Here is a 14,446-nt window from a genome sequence, read left to right as displayed (position 1 = left end):
TCAGTATCAATAAAATTCATCTTTGCAAAAGTTGAATATGAAGTGGCATTTAGATGTATTTACACATGTTAATGCAGCTTAGAGGGACATGGGATGCTTTAACTTGCAGTTACAAATGCATAAATAATGTTTTGATATTTTAAACATTAAATGTTGAATAGTGATTTCAATTATTTTAAAAATGAAAAGATACTGTAAATGTGAAATTAAATCCACCAGTAAGTGGCAGCAAGTCACTGTTAAGTGAGTCATTGCGAATGAACCAAATCATTTAAACGGTTGATTTTGCTCAGAGACGCAAAACAGCGCTGTGTTTGGAATGTTTTCTGTTGGCGAAATAACGTAAAAACAGCCAATATGGTGTCTAAAACTTAAGTCTCTTGATATTAACTTATTGTTTATTGAACTTGCAGCTTAGAGGGACATGGGATGCTTTAACTTGCAGTTACAAATGCATAAATAATGTTTTGATATTTTAAACATGAAATGTTGAATAGTGATATTTCAATTATTTTAAAAATGAAAAGATACTGTAAATGTGAAATTAAATCCACCAGTAAGTGGCAGCAAATCACTGTTAAGTGAGTCATTGCGAATGAACCAAATCATTTAAACGGTTGATTTTGCTCAGAGACGCAAAACAGCGCTGTGTTTGGAATGTTTTCTGTTGGCGAAATAACGTAAAAACAGCCAATATGGTGTCTAAAACTTAAGTCTCTTGATATTAACTTATTGTTTATTGAACTTATTGTTAAAAACATGCTGATTTTTTTTTTAAAGGGCACTCTTCGTGTGATATTAACTATATGAATTGATATAAATATATAAGTGGAGGCTGCCTACCTCACCCAGCGTGCACGTTTTTTCGGTGAAAATGAAGGGCTTGATGATTACATGGAGGCACGAGAGGGAATGCATTTGAAGAACGTGGATTTCCGCGAGCACATCCTTGCTTTTCCGGACCCAGCCAGACAGCCCTGGTATGCCAGGTGTAAAGTTTTCTGGCTGGCCTCAGCTCTGCTCTTGTCCTGGCCACTTCGGGTCGTTGCGGAGTATCGCACTGCGTATGTGCATTACCACGTAGAGAAACTGTTTGGCGATGCTGATGATAACAGTAGGGGTGATGTAACTGAGAATGGTGGGGGCAACGAGAATGGAAACGGGCCTGGACCTGGGACCGGGTCGAGCTATCGTGCCATTTCACGTGTCAATACAGTGGACATGACAGAGCTGGAGTGGCACATTCGCTGCAACCAGCAAATGGTGCCTAGCTACTCTGAGGCCCTGTTGATGGATCCCGGTTTGGGGGGTAACCAAGGTACCAACACTCCTCCAGCTGGGCAGGGGACTAACTCAATAGCGGGTGGCCCGACACTTCCAGTGGCCTTCGCTTCGGCGTACTTGCTCCAGAACTGTCCTCGTTGCCGGCGCACCACAAGCAGTGCTTCCTTGCCATCCCGGCTGAGAGGCCCTACTGCATCCCTGCTGAGTGGAACCATGGCTGGGATGAGAGCAAGTGGATCAGGAGGTGGTCCTGGAGGCCCGGGACGGCTGGTTCTGAGCAGGAGTGGCTTCTCATTGGGGCGTCTCCAGGCTCCTCGGCCGTCGTCCCTCCTCCACTCCCGAAGTGTCGGTGGAGGACTTGCGACAAGAGGAGAAGAGGCAAGTGGGGGAGGTGGTTTCTTAGGTTTGGGAGCTAGACAAGATGAAGAGAGCAGAAGAGTGCTGGGGGGAGAGGGGGATGAGGATGAGGAGGTAGAAAGAGAAGAAGAAGAAGAAGAAGGTGAGAGAGACGGGGAGGAAAGAGAGCAACAGGAGGAAGCAGAAGATGAGGAAGCAAGGGAAGGAGACAGACCTCCTACATATCAGGATGCCTTTTTCTTCCCTGTGTTGATTGTGCATGGAGAGGAGAGTTGCCATTCGGGTGAGGACATGTCCTGAAGAGCCCCCCATCAAAAATCGTATTGAGGTAGCAGGAAAAAAAAGACGATTAGAAAAGTCATGGCCAAATAGAATGTGAAGGAAGTAATTTGTGAATTGAGCTCCACTCCCCTTGGTCACTGTTGCTAACTCAGACAAACTTTACAGAATATACCATAGGAATGAACTAGGGATATACATACACAATGAGTTTTTACATTGTAATGCATGCATATAATTGAGTAAAAAAAAAAAAGTTGAAAACTGATGAGAACGCTGACCACGGAAAACTGAAAAGACAAATAATTTTTAAAAGATGAATCGATACGTATTTGGTTGAAGATCAGAAAAATAAAAATAAAGCTTGTATCAACTCTGTGTACTTTGTGCCACTATTTTAAGTGACCTGGCACCAATATTTTACCATAATATCTGTAAAATTGCATTTAAAGTATCCAATCTCACAGATCCACCAGAGACGTTTATTAAAAGTGCAAAAGTATGTCTGAGAAAACAACAAATGGCAACAGTTGCTAAGTGGGATTGGTCAGTAATTTTTTAAAGGCAGCACTTAAAGAATGGTCAGTTGGTTTAATTTAAGACTGATGCATAAATTGACCAAACAAAGACTGATGTTAATATAAACTTATCTATGCAATAAAGAAATAGCAAGAGAGTGTTTGTAAAAATTTAAGGGGATGCACAACAAAAGAAGAACCTTCATTAAAATGCATCTCCTCTGGTCATGGAGCAAAAGACAAGACTATTGTAAAGTCCTCCAAAGATCACGAAGAGAACAGAACAGTTCAGTTCATCAAGAGGAATGTTATTAATCTATACACATAGCCAACATATAGCTGTGTCCCACAAGTCAAAAAAAAAGTTTTGTTTTATTTAAAGAAAAGAGGAACCTCATTAACTTGCACAACATGTTGGGATTCAGCTTCTTGAAACATTTCATTGTAACTATTTGTTCTTTTTTTTCTCCAGAATTTCCCTCACTGCATCTACTGTTCTTATGAAATGGATCTTTGATAGAACTAATGGATTCCATTATTATTGCAAGGAATATAATCACATTAAGCTATTTTCTTGCAGCTTCATTGAGTGTTTTCTTTCTGCAGGCTAGCAAGTCCCAGTAACATGTTTTTGGTTCGCTTATCAGAAAACTAAAATTAAAGGTTTGTGGAGATGTTTCCTCAGCTGAAACTACAGCACTTAATCTTGCTTTTGTGAGGTGCTGTACTTCACATTTTTTGTTCGTCAATAATTGTTTATTTGTACATATCACCAATTTGCCTCATGAAGACCTTGACACAGAAGAGCACCTCACAGACATAAATAATGGTACAGCATGTTGCCCTCCAGTAAAGGTTTGTGGAGATGTTTCCTCAGCTGAAACTACAGCACTTAATCTTGCTTTTGTGAGGTGCTGTACTTCACATTTTTTGTTCGTCAATAATTGTTTATTTGTACATCATATCACCAATTTGCCTCATGAAGACCTTGACACAGAAGAGCACCTCACAGACATAAATAATGGTACAGCATGTTGCCCTCCATCGTAGCCTCTGTGCTCGTCTTTGATTGGCTGAAGTGTCATGTGAATAAATAGGCCAGTCGTAGATGAGACTGCTTAGTGTGCCAAGATACATCCATCTCCTGGTAACCGTGGATCCTCGTGAGACGTCTTAGTAGTGAGTTCATTGCAGCATACACATGTGAATGTTTAATAATTGGAAAATGTGTACAAACGCACATCTTCCTACTTGTGTTATGCTGTCAAGCTTCAAATATAATCTGCAAATACACTTTGGAAGCAGAAATGCACACGCTTAGTCCTATCATAAGCCTACAGCATGCAGACATGCTCTCTCATTTATCCTTTAGCAGGTCACATAGATGTTGCAACTGTACTGCAAATAATTTAAAACACCTTTGATTAAGAAAAAGAAAATGTTCTTGCAATACTATACTGTCAAAATGTTCTGTCACAACGTGAATGTTGATCTAACAGTGATGTGGTGTCTATTTAAATCACAATGAGAATGTAAAGTATGTCATCCGTGTTTGACAGTGCAGTGTTTCATCCATTCACCTCTTGTTGATACCCAGATGGTGGAAACCTGGATTCCCGGAACACTTGAATTTCTAGAAATCGGAATTGTTCAGTTGGATGCACAACTGTCTTCTGGAGTTTAGATGGATGACGAGAGTTTATTTTAAATTTTTTTTTTTGTTTAGTTGCAGAAGGTTCAGGCAGTCTTGAAATCAACTGTTTGGCACGTGTGTGTGTGTGTGTGTGTTTTCTTTTTCCAACTACCCTTTTGAGACTTACACAAGAGCCCTTTAATATTTAATGGTAGCATCAAAATCAAAAAGCAATACTTTCCTTTATGTGACAGTGACATTTCAGATGTAGCTAAATTCACTGAGATGTTTGCAGGATACAGAATGTTTCAATTGTTCTGTTTAAATAAACAGGAGCTTTACATTTGTCCCTCCCCAAAATTAGTCTACTAGGTTGATAGCGAGCAAAATATTGCTGTTATGCCTCAAACAGGTTTGCCTGAATTATGTTTTACAGTGAATTGGCTTGGAGTTATGAAAGGAGGTATTTAAGTGTGTGTGTTGGAGGGCAGGCTGAAAATAAGGATCGTCACAACTGATGATCGTGATAAACGTAATACTGATGGTACATAATAAACTGCTTGATTTGAAATCTTATTTGTGCTTTGACATTGCATCAATTTGGTGTCTATCATTTTGTAAACCTAACTGCTTATTTAATAATTTGTTGTGTAAAAATGTATTTTGACCATCTGATCAAACAATAAAAAAAAACATGCTTGTGATTCATTCAACACACTGCAACTGGAAGGTCAAGTCAAATGCATCTGACCTTCCCATTGCAGTGCTTCCCACAATTTGTAATGTTAATATGCTATCCAGACATGCCTACAGGTTTGTAAAAACTTTTCTCTTTTAGTCCTTATAGTCTACTTTTATTTACATTCAAAAGGTACACAAACTGTAAACAGAATCCTGATATGAAAATGCCTCTCAGCTGTCTTTCCCTGACTCTCTCGTAATCCTGTCGTATTTAATTTGAGGTCAAGTAGATTGAAGCCACTCTCGTTAGAGAAAATCACGGATTTAATAGTTACAGTCACGCTGAATCGCTCAGAGACAGCAAGCAGAAAAACTGCATGACCAACAAAGAAGGGTAAGTCTGGTATCTTATCTGATTAATGTTGAAAGTATTTTGCGTTTTTTGCTCACAATACCTTTTTTTAACGAAGTCATTGAGGTTGTTACGACTTAACCTGCTGTTGTTTTTATACGGTCTCGTGTTTTAATAGGAGTTAATGTTCGCAATCAGTGAGATGTGAATGATGTGAGAGGCTCGGTAAGCCTCTGTAAGCCGCTTGATACCGCTGAAGCCCGGCGGATCAAACCGAGTGCCACTGCTGTATAATAACGAGGCGTCATGACTGATGATTGACGCATTTTCACTTTGACCGAGTGTAAATACTCGACTCTGCTAGTATGCATTTAAAGAGTTAGTTCACACACAAATGAAAATTCTGTCATTAATTACTCACCCTCGTGTTGTTCCAAACCCGTGAGACCTTCGTTCGTCTTCGGAGCACAAATTAAAGGGGTCATATGATGCGATTTCAATTTTTCCTTTCTCTTTGGAGTGTTACAAGCTCTTGGTGCATAAAGAAGATCTGTAAAGTTGCAAAGACTAAAGTCTGAAATCCAAAGAGATATTCTTTATAAAAGTTCAGAGTCAGCCACGTCTACCTAAAACGGCTCGTTCTAACACGCCCCCACATGTCTACGTCACTATGTGGGAAGATTTGCATAACGCCGCCCAAATGTTCACGCAAAGAACTTTTATTCTGGCTGTAGTATTGTTGCTGCCGCCATGTCGAGACGCTGTGTGTTTCGTTGTGAAAGCGAAACTACTTTGTTTGGTTTTCCAAAAGAGGATGATATCCACTTCGTCATGCCTGGAGCTGATCCGTGCTGGTCGCTGCGGAAATACTTAACGCGTGTCCACAAGTGACGCAGTAGAGACAAAAATGCGGAATAAAGTCATTATTTTTGTTTTCTTTGCGCAAAAAAGTATTATCGTAGCTTCGTAACTTTACAGTTGAACCACTGATGTCACACGGACTACTTTGTCGATCATCTTGGTACTTTTCTGGACCTTGAACGTGGTAGTTACCTTGTTGTCTATGGGAGGGTCAGAGAGCCCTCAGATTTCATCAAAAATATCTTAAATTGTGTTCCGAAGATTAACGAAGGTCTTACGGGTTTCGAACAACACGAGGGTGAGTAATTAATGACAGAATTTTCAATTTTGGGTGAACTAACCCTTTAATGACAGTCCTTGGCAAGCATTATGTAAATCATCCATACTTTGGGACGCTGCTCGTGAGTTTCTGCCGGTTGCAGAAGGTGTAGAAAGCATTTGATCCACTGACACACAAAAGAGTCATCTATATTGTTGGTCAACATTAAGGAGTAGATTAGGCCTATGTTTAAAAATATTTAGTTTAGAACTACCAAGGTTCTGTGTTATCTTAAAGGTATAGTGCACCCAAAAATTATAATTGTCATTGTTTCCTCACCCTCCTGTTGTTCCAAACCTGAATGAGTTTCTTCTGTTGAACACACACACACACACAAAAGATATTTTGAAGAATGTGGATGATGTTTATGGTAGCCATTGACTTCCATAGCATTTTACCATGGAAGTCAATGGCTACCGCCAGTGCTACACTGCAAAAAATGCTTTTCTATCTTTGATCTTTGTGGTTCTTTGAGTGAGTTTTTGCTTGAAACAAGCAAAATAATCTGCCAATGGGGTAAGAAAAGAAATCTTATTTCACACAGAAAACAAGATTATTTTTCTTACCCCATTGGCAGATTATTTTGCTTGTTTCAAGCAAAAACATTTCAATTCGACTTGTTTTTTCTGAAAACAAGACAATAATTTTTACTTGTCTAGAAAATCCTTCTTGATTTAAGAATTTTTAGATATTTTGGCTGGAAACAAGACAAAAGATCTAAGCTAGAAAAGCATTTTTTGCAGTGTGTTTGGATTTTGCTACCTCCCATTAAAACAGTACCTAGGTAGTATAATTCGACAACAAAAAGTGCTACCTGTCACATTATGGTTTATTAACATCTACACATACCCCAACCCTAATCCTATCTTTACAGTAATGTAAATACAGTAAGTATGTGTTGTTTAGGGTTGTGGCCAGAAACCAACAATAAATTAAATTTTCTGCCTATTAGATTGTGTTTTATTAATGTCTACATCTACCCCAACCCTAAACCTACCCCTTACAGTAATGCAAATACAGTAATTATTGTTGTTCAGTGTGAGAAAATTGACGTAATATTGATGTGCGCGTGCGCAGGATTTTGCTACCTCCCATTAAAACAGTACCTAGGTAGTATAATTCGACAACAAAAAGTGCTACCTGTCACATTATGGTTTATTAACATCTACACATACCCCAACCCTAATCCTATCTTTACAGTAATGTAAATACAGTAAGTATGTGTTGTTTAGGGTTGTGGCCAGAAACCAACAATAAATTAAATTTTCTGCCTATTAGATTGTGTTTTATTAATGTCTACATCTACCCCAACCCTAAACCTACCCCTTACAGTAATGCAAATACAGTAATTATTGTTGTTCAGTGTGAGAAAATTGACGTAATATTGATGTGCGCGTGCGCAGTAAGACCTGTTAGGACAATCTGACGGGTAGGATAAAATGTCAGGACACCTGGCAACTGTTTGGTTATTCACATTCTTCAAAATATCTTGTGTTCAGCAGAAGAAATAAACTTTATTATTGCCTTCTTTATTCTATTTTAGATCAAATAAATACAGTCTTGGTCAGCATAAGATACATCTTTCAAAAGACATCAAAAAGTTGAAACCCCCTGTATTAGCAATTTCCTTCATTCCTCAGTTCACTTTCAGCCTTCACCCATGGCCATGCTCTCCTCTTTCTCTCTGCCAGATGATGATGAGATAGTAAAGGCACAGACCGATTCGGTGGTGTACAGTGTGGAGTCCATGCTGGCGGATGCTGTCCGAATACAAACGCAGTGCTGGCTGCGGCTGCAGTGGAGCTGCACGAGGAGACCCAGAGCCTGCGGGAAGAGTGTGAGGCCACACAGCTGGACATGGCCCGCCTCCGACGGACACTAGATGAGCTTCTGGACACAAAACCTGCCTACGAGGCCCGTGAGAGACAGACCCGAAAACTTAGCAAGCAGCTTTAAAGAAAGAGTACAATTTTAATGGACATGCAGATTCGAATCGTCAGAAAGCAAAGTATGAGAAAGAGTACAATGTAAAAAAGTTATTTATATAATTTAAGTATATAAATAAAGTTTTACTGAGAGCAATCAATTCAGTCCTCTAATAACTGTACAAGCTTTCCTGCACTATTTAATAGTGAATATCAAAAGAAAAGTTCACCTAAATATTAAAATTTACTCTGAGGCCATCCAAGATGTTTCATACAAATACGCAGCTTTTTGCTTTCCAAGATGTTAATTGATGGACTGGAGTTGTGTGGATTACTTGAATTTTTTTTATCAGCTTTTTTGATTCTTCATTTGACGGCACCCATTCACTGCAAAGGATCCATTGGTGAGCAAGAGATTTCTCGAGATGCTAAATTTCTCCAAATCTATTAATATGTAGTAACAAACTACAACATCTTGCCTCAAATTGAATGGAAAAGGGTGGCATTAAATTAAATCTTTCAAATTAAATTAAATCTTTAAATTAAAAATGTCAAAGAAGTCATCATGCACCTCTAATATATATAGACATTGTGAGACTATAAGCACTTGGTTGACAAATTTAATTGCGTTGAAATGTTCACACAGCCATAAACTCTGACATAGCGGGTTATACAACAGATTTAGTATTCATAAAAAATGTCAGTGTATAATCCATAACCAGCAGTTCTAAAACAATAGTAGTAAGTTAAATGAAAATGTACAAAAAGTTGTGGAAAAGAGGAGGAGATATGATTCGATGATGATGAAACATTTAGTGGACACTGGACCTGGACACTGTGTTGCCGGGATGGGCGGAAGGACACTGTGTTTCGGAGGACTTTAGTGCTGTGGGCAGCAGCACGGATTTGGCACTTCGCCTGTGTAAAGCGGATACCATCACAGGCTAAATTATGGATTTATGTCCCTGTCATCCCAAACACACACACACACACACTTCCACCTCCCGTGGCTGTGTGCAGGAAAAAGCCATTAAAAAATGACATCTCTACTGGGCACAAGATTAATAGCCAAACACTCTCGGAAAGACACTCTCAAGCAGTTTTGCTCATGTTAAGGACGCCAAGGACTATGAGTAGGAGAAATGTGAAATTAGGGGGGAAAAACACTTGTGGGAGATTCCTGGCCCAAAAAATAGGCACACGAGCACCGTCTAATGGGATTTATGGAGTAATTCATATAAACAGACAGCAGAGGGCGAAAAGTTGTACATTAACAAAGAGCAGGCTTAAGTTAAAAGTTACAGTACAGTGGTTATCTTGGTTTGACTCCAGGTCAGTTAGGTTCAGTTTAATGGTTGTTTTTCTACAAAAGTCTTTGAATTGACATATGTTCTCATGAAATGAGAGTGCCTTCTTTGAAGATTTGAGTATGAGCTCCTCAAGTTTATTTTTTGATATTGTTTTGCTGCTTATGAAAACACTGACAATGTTGTCAGATTTGATCTCTTTGCATAAAGCTGTGTCTCAATCAGTTCAGGTCACACCACCAATCTGGCAACCGCACACTATCACCTGCCAGGTCTGTGCTGCCAGCCACAGATCAGTAACCATGGCAACTAACCCTTGGTAAAAATGCGTATACTGGAGCTGCCAAAATGCTCTCGGCTCAGCTAGCCAGCAGTGTGATTGTCAATGCGAGCGTATGTACGTGTGAGTGAGTGTGTTCAAGCGGCACATAGACTGCTTTAGTGTGGAGCGACATAGATTAGCTGTATCTCTGTTCACTAAGAACATCCTGGCCGGTTGAAGAAGGGCTCCGTTTCAGAGGGGGTCGCTGATGGGTCCTCTCCTTCTGACCGGATTTCTGACCCGTTGTTACGCTGGAGCAGGACCACAACTGCTATGATCAACCAAAAGAAGAAATTCACCCATACTGAGAGAGAAAGAAAAAAAGTTTCTTAAAGATGGATGCTAGGGAGAAAAAAATAATCAATAAATAAATAAATAATTTTAGGACTTTGTAAATAAAGGCATTGCATAAAAAAGAATAACAAAACAAAATAATTTCATGATATGGAATTATCTTTTTTTTTATTGCCAAGTCTGAATTTTCACTCAAATAAAAAAAAAAAAAAATTGTAATTACAGACATTGCATAGTAAAATAATTATAATAATAATTAAAATAAATAATGAAATAAAATATAATCATTTCATAATATAGTATGATCTTGTTTTTTTTAATTGCCATGTATCAAATTTCATGTTTTAGATTTCGTTTTGTTTTTTGTACCTCTTATAAATTATATTAGAATGATTTCTGAAGGATCATGTAACACTAAAGTAATGACTGCTAAAAAAATCATTACAATAGAAAATTGTAAATTGTAATACTATGTTACAATGATAATAAGATTGTTTGTAGCTTTTTGACCAGTAGTGCATAAAATAAAAAAATAATGCTATAATATATATAAATATCCTTTTTTTCTAGCTAGTTGCCAAAACAACATTTCTCATTTTCAATTAGATTAACTTGATGTACTAAAATAACTCAAACTGAAATAAAATTACATTTAAAAACTATTTAAGATATGTAAAGTATGACATGTTTTACAAAAGATATAGCTAACAAAAACACCAAATTACTAAAACTTTAACGGAATTTAAAATAAAAATAGAAAATACTATGCTATATATAATGCTATTATAGTATCTCAATGTGTCTGTGATCAAGGTTTGTAGCTACAGTACCTCTGCACTGTGTAGTCTGGAGTAGAACTGACTCACATTTATAGGGCTCAACCAAGGCTTATTTTGTGCTTCTTCACACCTGCAAATGCACAAAACCTACAAGTCATTTATGGTTGTTATCACGGTCAATACTGTCTGCCTGCAATAATCCAAAGCTATTACAGAGGTCTCTCACTCACACTCACCTGGTTACATTTTTTGCTGTTTGAATCACCGAGTCACACAGTCTGTCTCGGCCGATTTTCAGGATGCATCCCGTCACCAAGAGCAAGAAGAGGAAGACTCCAGACAAGCCAAGAGTAACATTCATCCATAATTTCTCTCTGATATCAGACAACATTGCACAATGCTTGCATTACATTTTAGAAAAAAATATATTGTTGCTATTTATCTAAGTTTAAACTGCATTTATTTTTCTGAGTATTCAGAAGTTTTAATGAAAAACACTTCATCTGTTCATATGAACAAGGTTTTATACCCTGAGAGTACAAGGACTGCTGTAACATCTCTTACTGAATTAGAAATTAGTTTTTTCCCCTATATTTAATAATGGTGCATTGAGGGGATTCTTATCATTTTGTTTAGATCATAATGTATTAACAGCTTATTATTAAGATATATACACACTACCATTCAACTGTTTGGGGTCACCAAGAATTTTTATAGTTAATATTTTTGCTTACCAAGGCTGCATTTATTTGATTAAGCTACAGTAAAAACAGTAATACAGTGAAATATTATTACAATTTTCAATAAGTGTTTTCTATTTTAATATATTTTCTATTTTGATTTCCTTCAGAGATCATTCTAATGTGCTGATTTGGTGTTTAAAAACATTTCTTATTAATACCAAATCTAAAAACAGTTGTGCTGCTTAATTTTTTTAATTAATCTGAAATATAATTTTTTTTGTAACATTAAGTCATTTCCTTCACTTTTGATCAATTTAATGCATCGCTACTTAAATAAAAGTATACGTTTCTTTAAAAAAAAATCTTACTGACCCCAATGTCACATATCTAAATACTAACAACTTATTTTTATGAGTTTGCATCATGTCCGTTTAGATCTCCTCCTGCAATCCATTTATAGAGCATGGCATAACAGGAAACAGAAACGGAGGTGCCTTCAGATAACCTCTGTTCTCATTCCTAAACCAAACTCACTAGCACATGAATTATTGTATTCCTGGACATACCTTTTCACCTCTCTGTCAACACAGGCCATGTAGATCCAGTAGAGAGCGAGTGAAAAGCAGAAGACGACCACACACACTGAGATGGCTGACACAAAGTAACAAAGGGAAGGAGAACTGGATGAAAGCACAGCGATGGATGAGGAGTTCAGACGCACTGAACCGTACAGCATGCACTTCCCATCAAAACTGCCCTGTTTAAGTGAAAAAAGAAAGATAAAACTCTGTTATAAAAATGCATCTTATGTCCAAAGTAAACACTTCTCATGAATAAGGTACAACAAAGAGCTAAAGGGGGGGGCTTGCTTTTTTCAGTACACAATTTGTTTTTTTTTAAATCATAAGGAAAGCTAGAAAGGGTAATGACATTACTTCACATAATGCTAGGAAAAGTCCAAATTATGTTACTTAAAAATAAAGCATTGAATATCAGCTTAATAAATTGTCAAATTATGATGGTTAATTGAATGTTCAATACCTCAAAGTCAAAACGAAGGGGTGGAATACAGATGTTTGTGCATTTTAAACTAGATACGTTTCATGTTTATGTTAAATAATAGTTTATCTTGTATCTAAAAAACATGGGATTTGTGCCTCTAATGCTTTAAAAAAAAAGTACATCAAAGTATACTTTGTTTACAGTTTACTGTACTGCTTACACACATTTTCAAAACTTTACACACAAATCCAAGAATTGCACACACAAAATGCAAAATGCCCCACATCTCTTGCAAAATGAAGCACTGCATTCAAAATATCACAAACACATCTCAAAAGCAAACATTTGCAAACACCTTTGCCATAATATTATTCATTCCTGTTAGATTTCTGTATGTTGCATAGAGAAATGTGTGTTGTGTTTTGCAAAAAAAGTGTTTTATGAAATTGAAAACTGAAGTCAAAGGCCGAGAACTAGTGTATGTTTTGCAGATTTGGTGTGTGGTTCTAGTGTTTGAGTGTCAGGTTTCAGAAATTGTGTGACAAGTAAAGATTTAGTGTGTAAGCAGGTGAAAAAAACTGTAGTCTGCCAGTTCTACATAAAGACCATCATTCTTGGTGGACAATATCTGTACTGTTATTTTTCCCCAATACTTTATTCTTTTCCTTGAGCTAGCAGGATGAAACCTGACTGAGGCGCCTTCAAACACTCTGATTTTACACACTCTTTTTCTGCTCATCTGACTTTAATAAGCCAATTACTCTTGGGAGCAGATTCTCAGCTGGTCACAAGACAGAAAAAAGTGAAGAGAATGACAGAAGTGGAAGCATTAGTTTAGTTGCTTCTCCTGTCACTCTTCAAGTTTCTCTTCTCTTCCGGGTTTTACTTTTTACTTCTAATCTACAGCATGGATAGATACACTCGATGCTTTTAACACATTTTTAAAAACACTCCTAGTTTTACTTTCTCCAGTCACATGCAGTGTTGCCAACTTAGCACTTTCGTTGCTAAATTGAGCAACTTTTCAGACTACCCTAGCAACTTTTTCTTCCAAAAGCACCTAGCAACAAATTTAGCTATTTATAAAATGTATTTGTCAGCTTTTAGCAACTTGGGTTAAGTGACTCAAATGATAAAAAGCACACGTTTTACGTCTAACTTATACAAAAAGAGGAAACCAAAGATGCCTAGAAGTACACACATCACATGAATTAAATTCGAATTGCTATTTGCAACTCTTCAATTTAATTGAATAATTGTTCCTTTATGATACACAATGGTAGTAGCGTGTACCTGCGTTTGTTGATCAGTTAGTACACTGTAAGAAAAATATGTACAAATGGAAAAGGTATAGTAATTCACAAACCCAGGACATTATCCGTTGTAACCCAAAAACACAAAATACAATGCGTAATTTAAAATGCAGGTAAAAAAAAAAACCTGTGAAAAATCAATACGGAAAATTCCTTCATATTAACATTGTAGATTGTGCCCTATTTTTACAGACTTTTCTTAGACTACTACTACACTGCTTAAAAGTATAATTGTTCAGAATGTGTAGTTTTTCTAGTTTACTAGCTAATAAAAACAAAAACTTAAAATTGCAATCGTTAAAAAATGTGAACGTTTTCAATAATTCAATGGTTTTTTAAATATTTATATTTTAATATTATATTATGCATTTATATGATTTTACAAAAATCTAAATTAACATATATATATATACTTTTTTTTTTGTTGAGATTTGATGTAGTGACAATTTTGCGTCGTGATTACGTAATGACATCATCACGCAATGACATCACAATGTGATTTAGCAACTTTTAGCAACAAATTGACCTTCGTTTAGC

General features: G+C 37.0%; 2 protein-coding genes across 2 annotated transcripts in view; one reads left to right on the top strand and one right to left on the bottom strand.

The window, feature by feature from the left end:
- Nucleotides 1-832: 832 nt before the first annotated feature.
- Nucleotides 833-2,513, top strand: LOC107597069 (transmembrane protein 151B-like). The gene has a single exon (XM_016287981.1). It carries the CDS (start codon nt 895-897, stop codon nt 1,939-1,941), a length of 1,047 nt encoding a protein of 348 aa, XP_016143467.1. The 5' UTR covers nt 833-894; the 3' UTR covers nt 1,942-2,513.
- Nucleotides 2,514-8,863: 6,350 nt separating this feature from the next.
- The window catches only part of LOC107597086 (transmembrane protein 179B-like), a 7,503-nt gene continuing 1,920 nt past the window's right edge, over nt 8,864-14,446 (bottom strand). Inside the window, exons 3-6 of the mRNA XM_016287996.1 lie at nt 12,161-12,351; nt 11,148-11,285; nt 10,963-11,041; nt 8,864-10,142 (exon numbers count right to left, since the gene is read on the bottom strand). Coding sequence (XP_016143482.1) covers nt 10,134-10,142; nt 10,963-11,041; nt 11,148-11,285; nt 12,161-12,351 — 417 coding nt within the window. The 3' untranslated portion in view covers nt 8,864-10,133. The remainder of the gene's footprint in view (nt 10,143-10,962; nt 11,042-11,147; nt 11,286-12,160; nt 12,352-14,446) is intronic.

Source organism: Sinocyclocheilus grahami, unplaced genomic scaffold (genome assembly GCF_001515645.1).
Source record: "Sinocyclocheilus grahami isolate Dianchi unplaced genomic scaffold, SAMN03320097.WGS_v1.1 scaffold227.1, whole genome shotgun sequence".
In the NCBI taxonomy this organism is placed as follows: domain Eukaryota; kingdom Metazoa; phylum Chordata; class Actinopteri; order Cypriniformes; family Cyprinidae; genus Sinocyclocheilus; species Sinocyclocheilus grahami.
The sequence above is the reverse complement of the archived record's forward strand: the minus strand, read 5'-3'. Positions and strand labels throughout refer to the sequence as shown.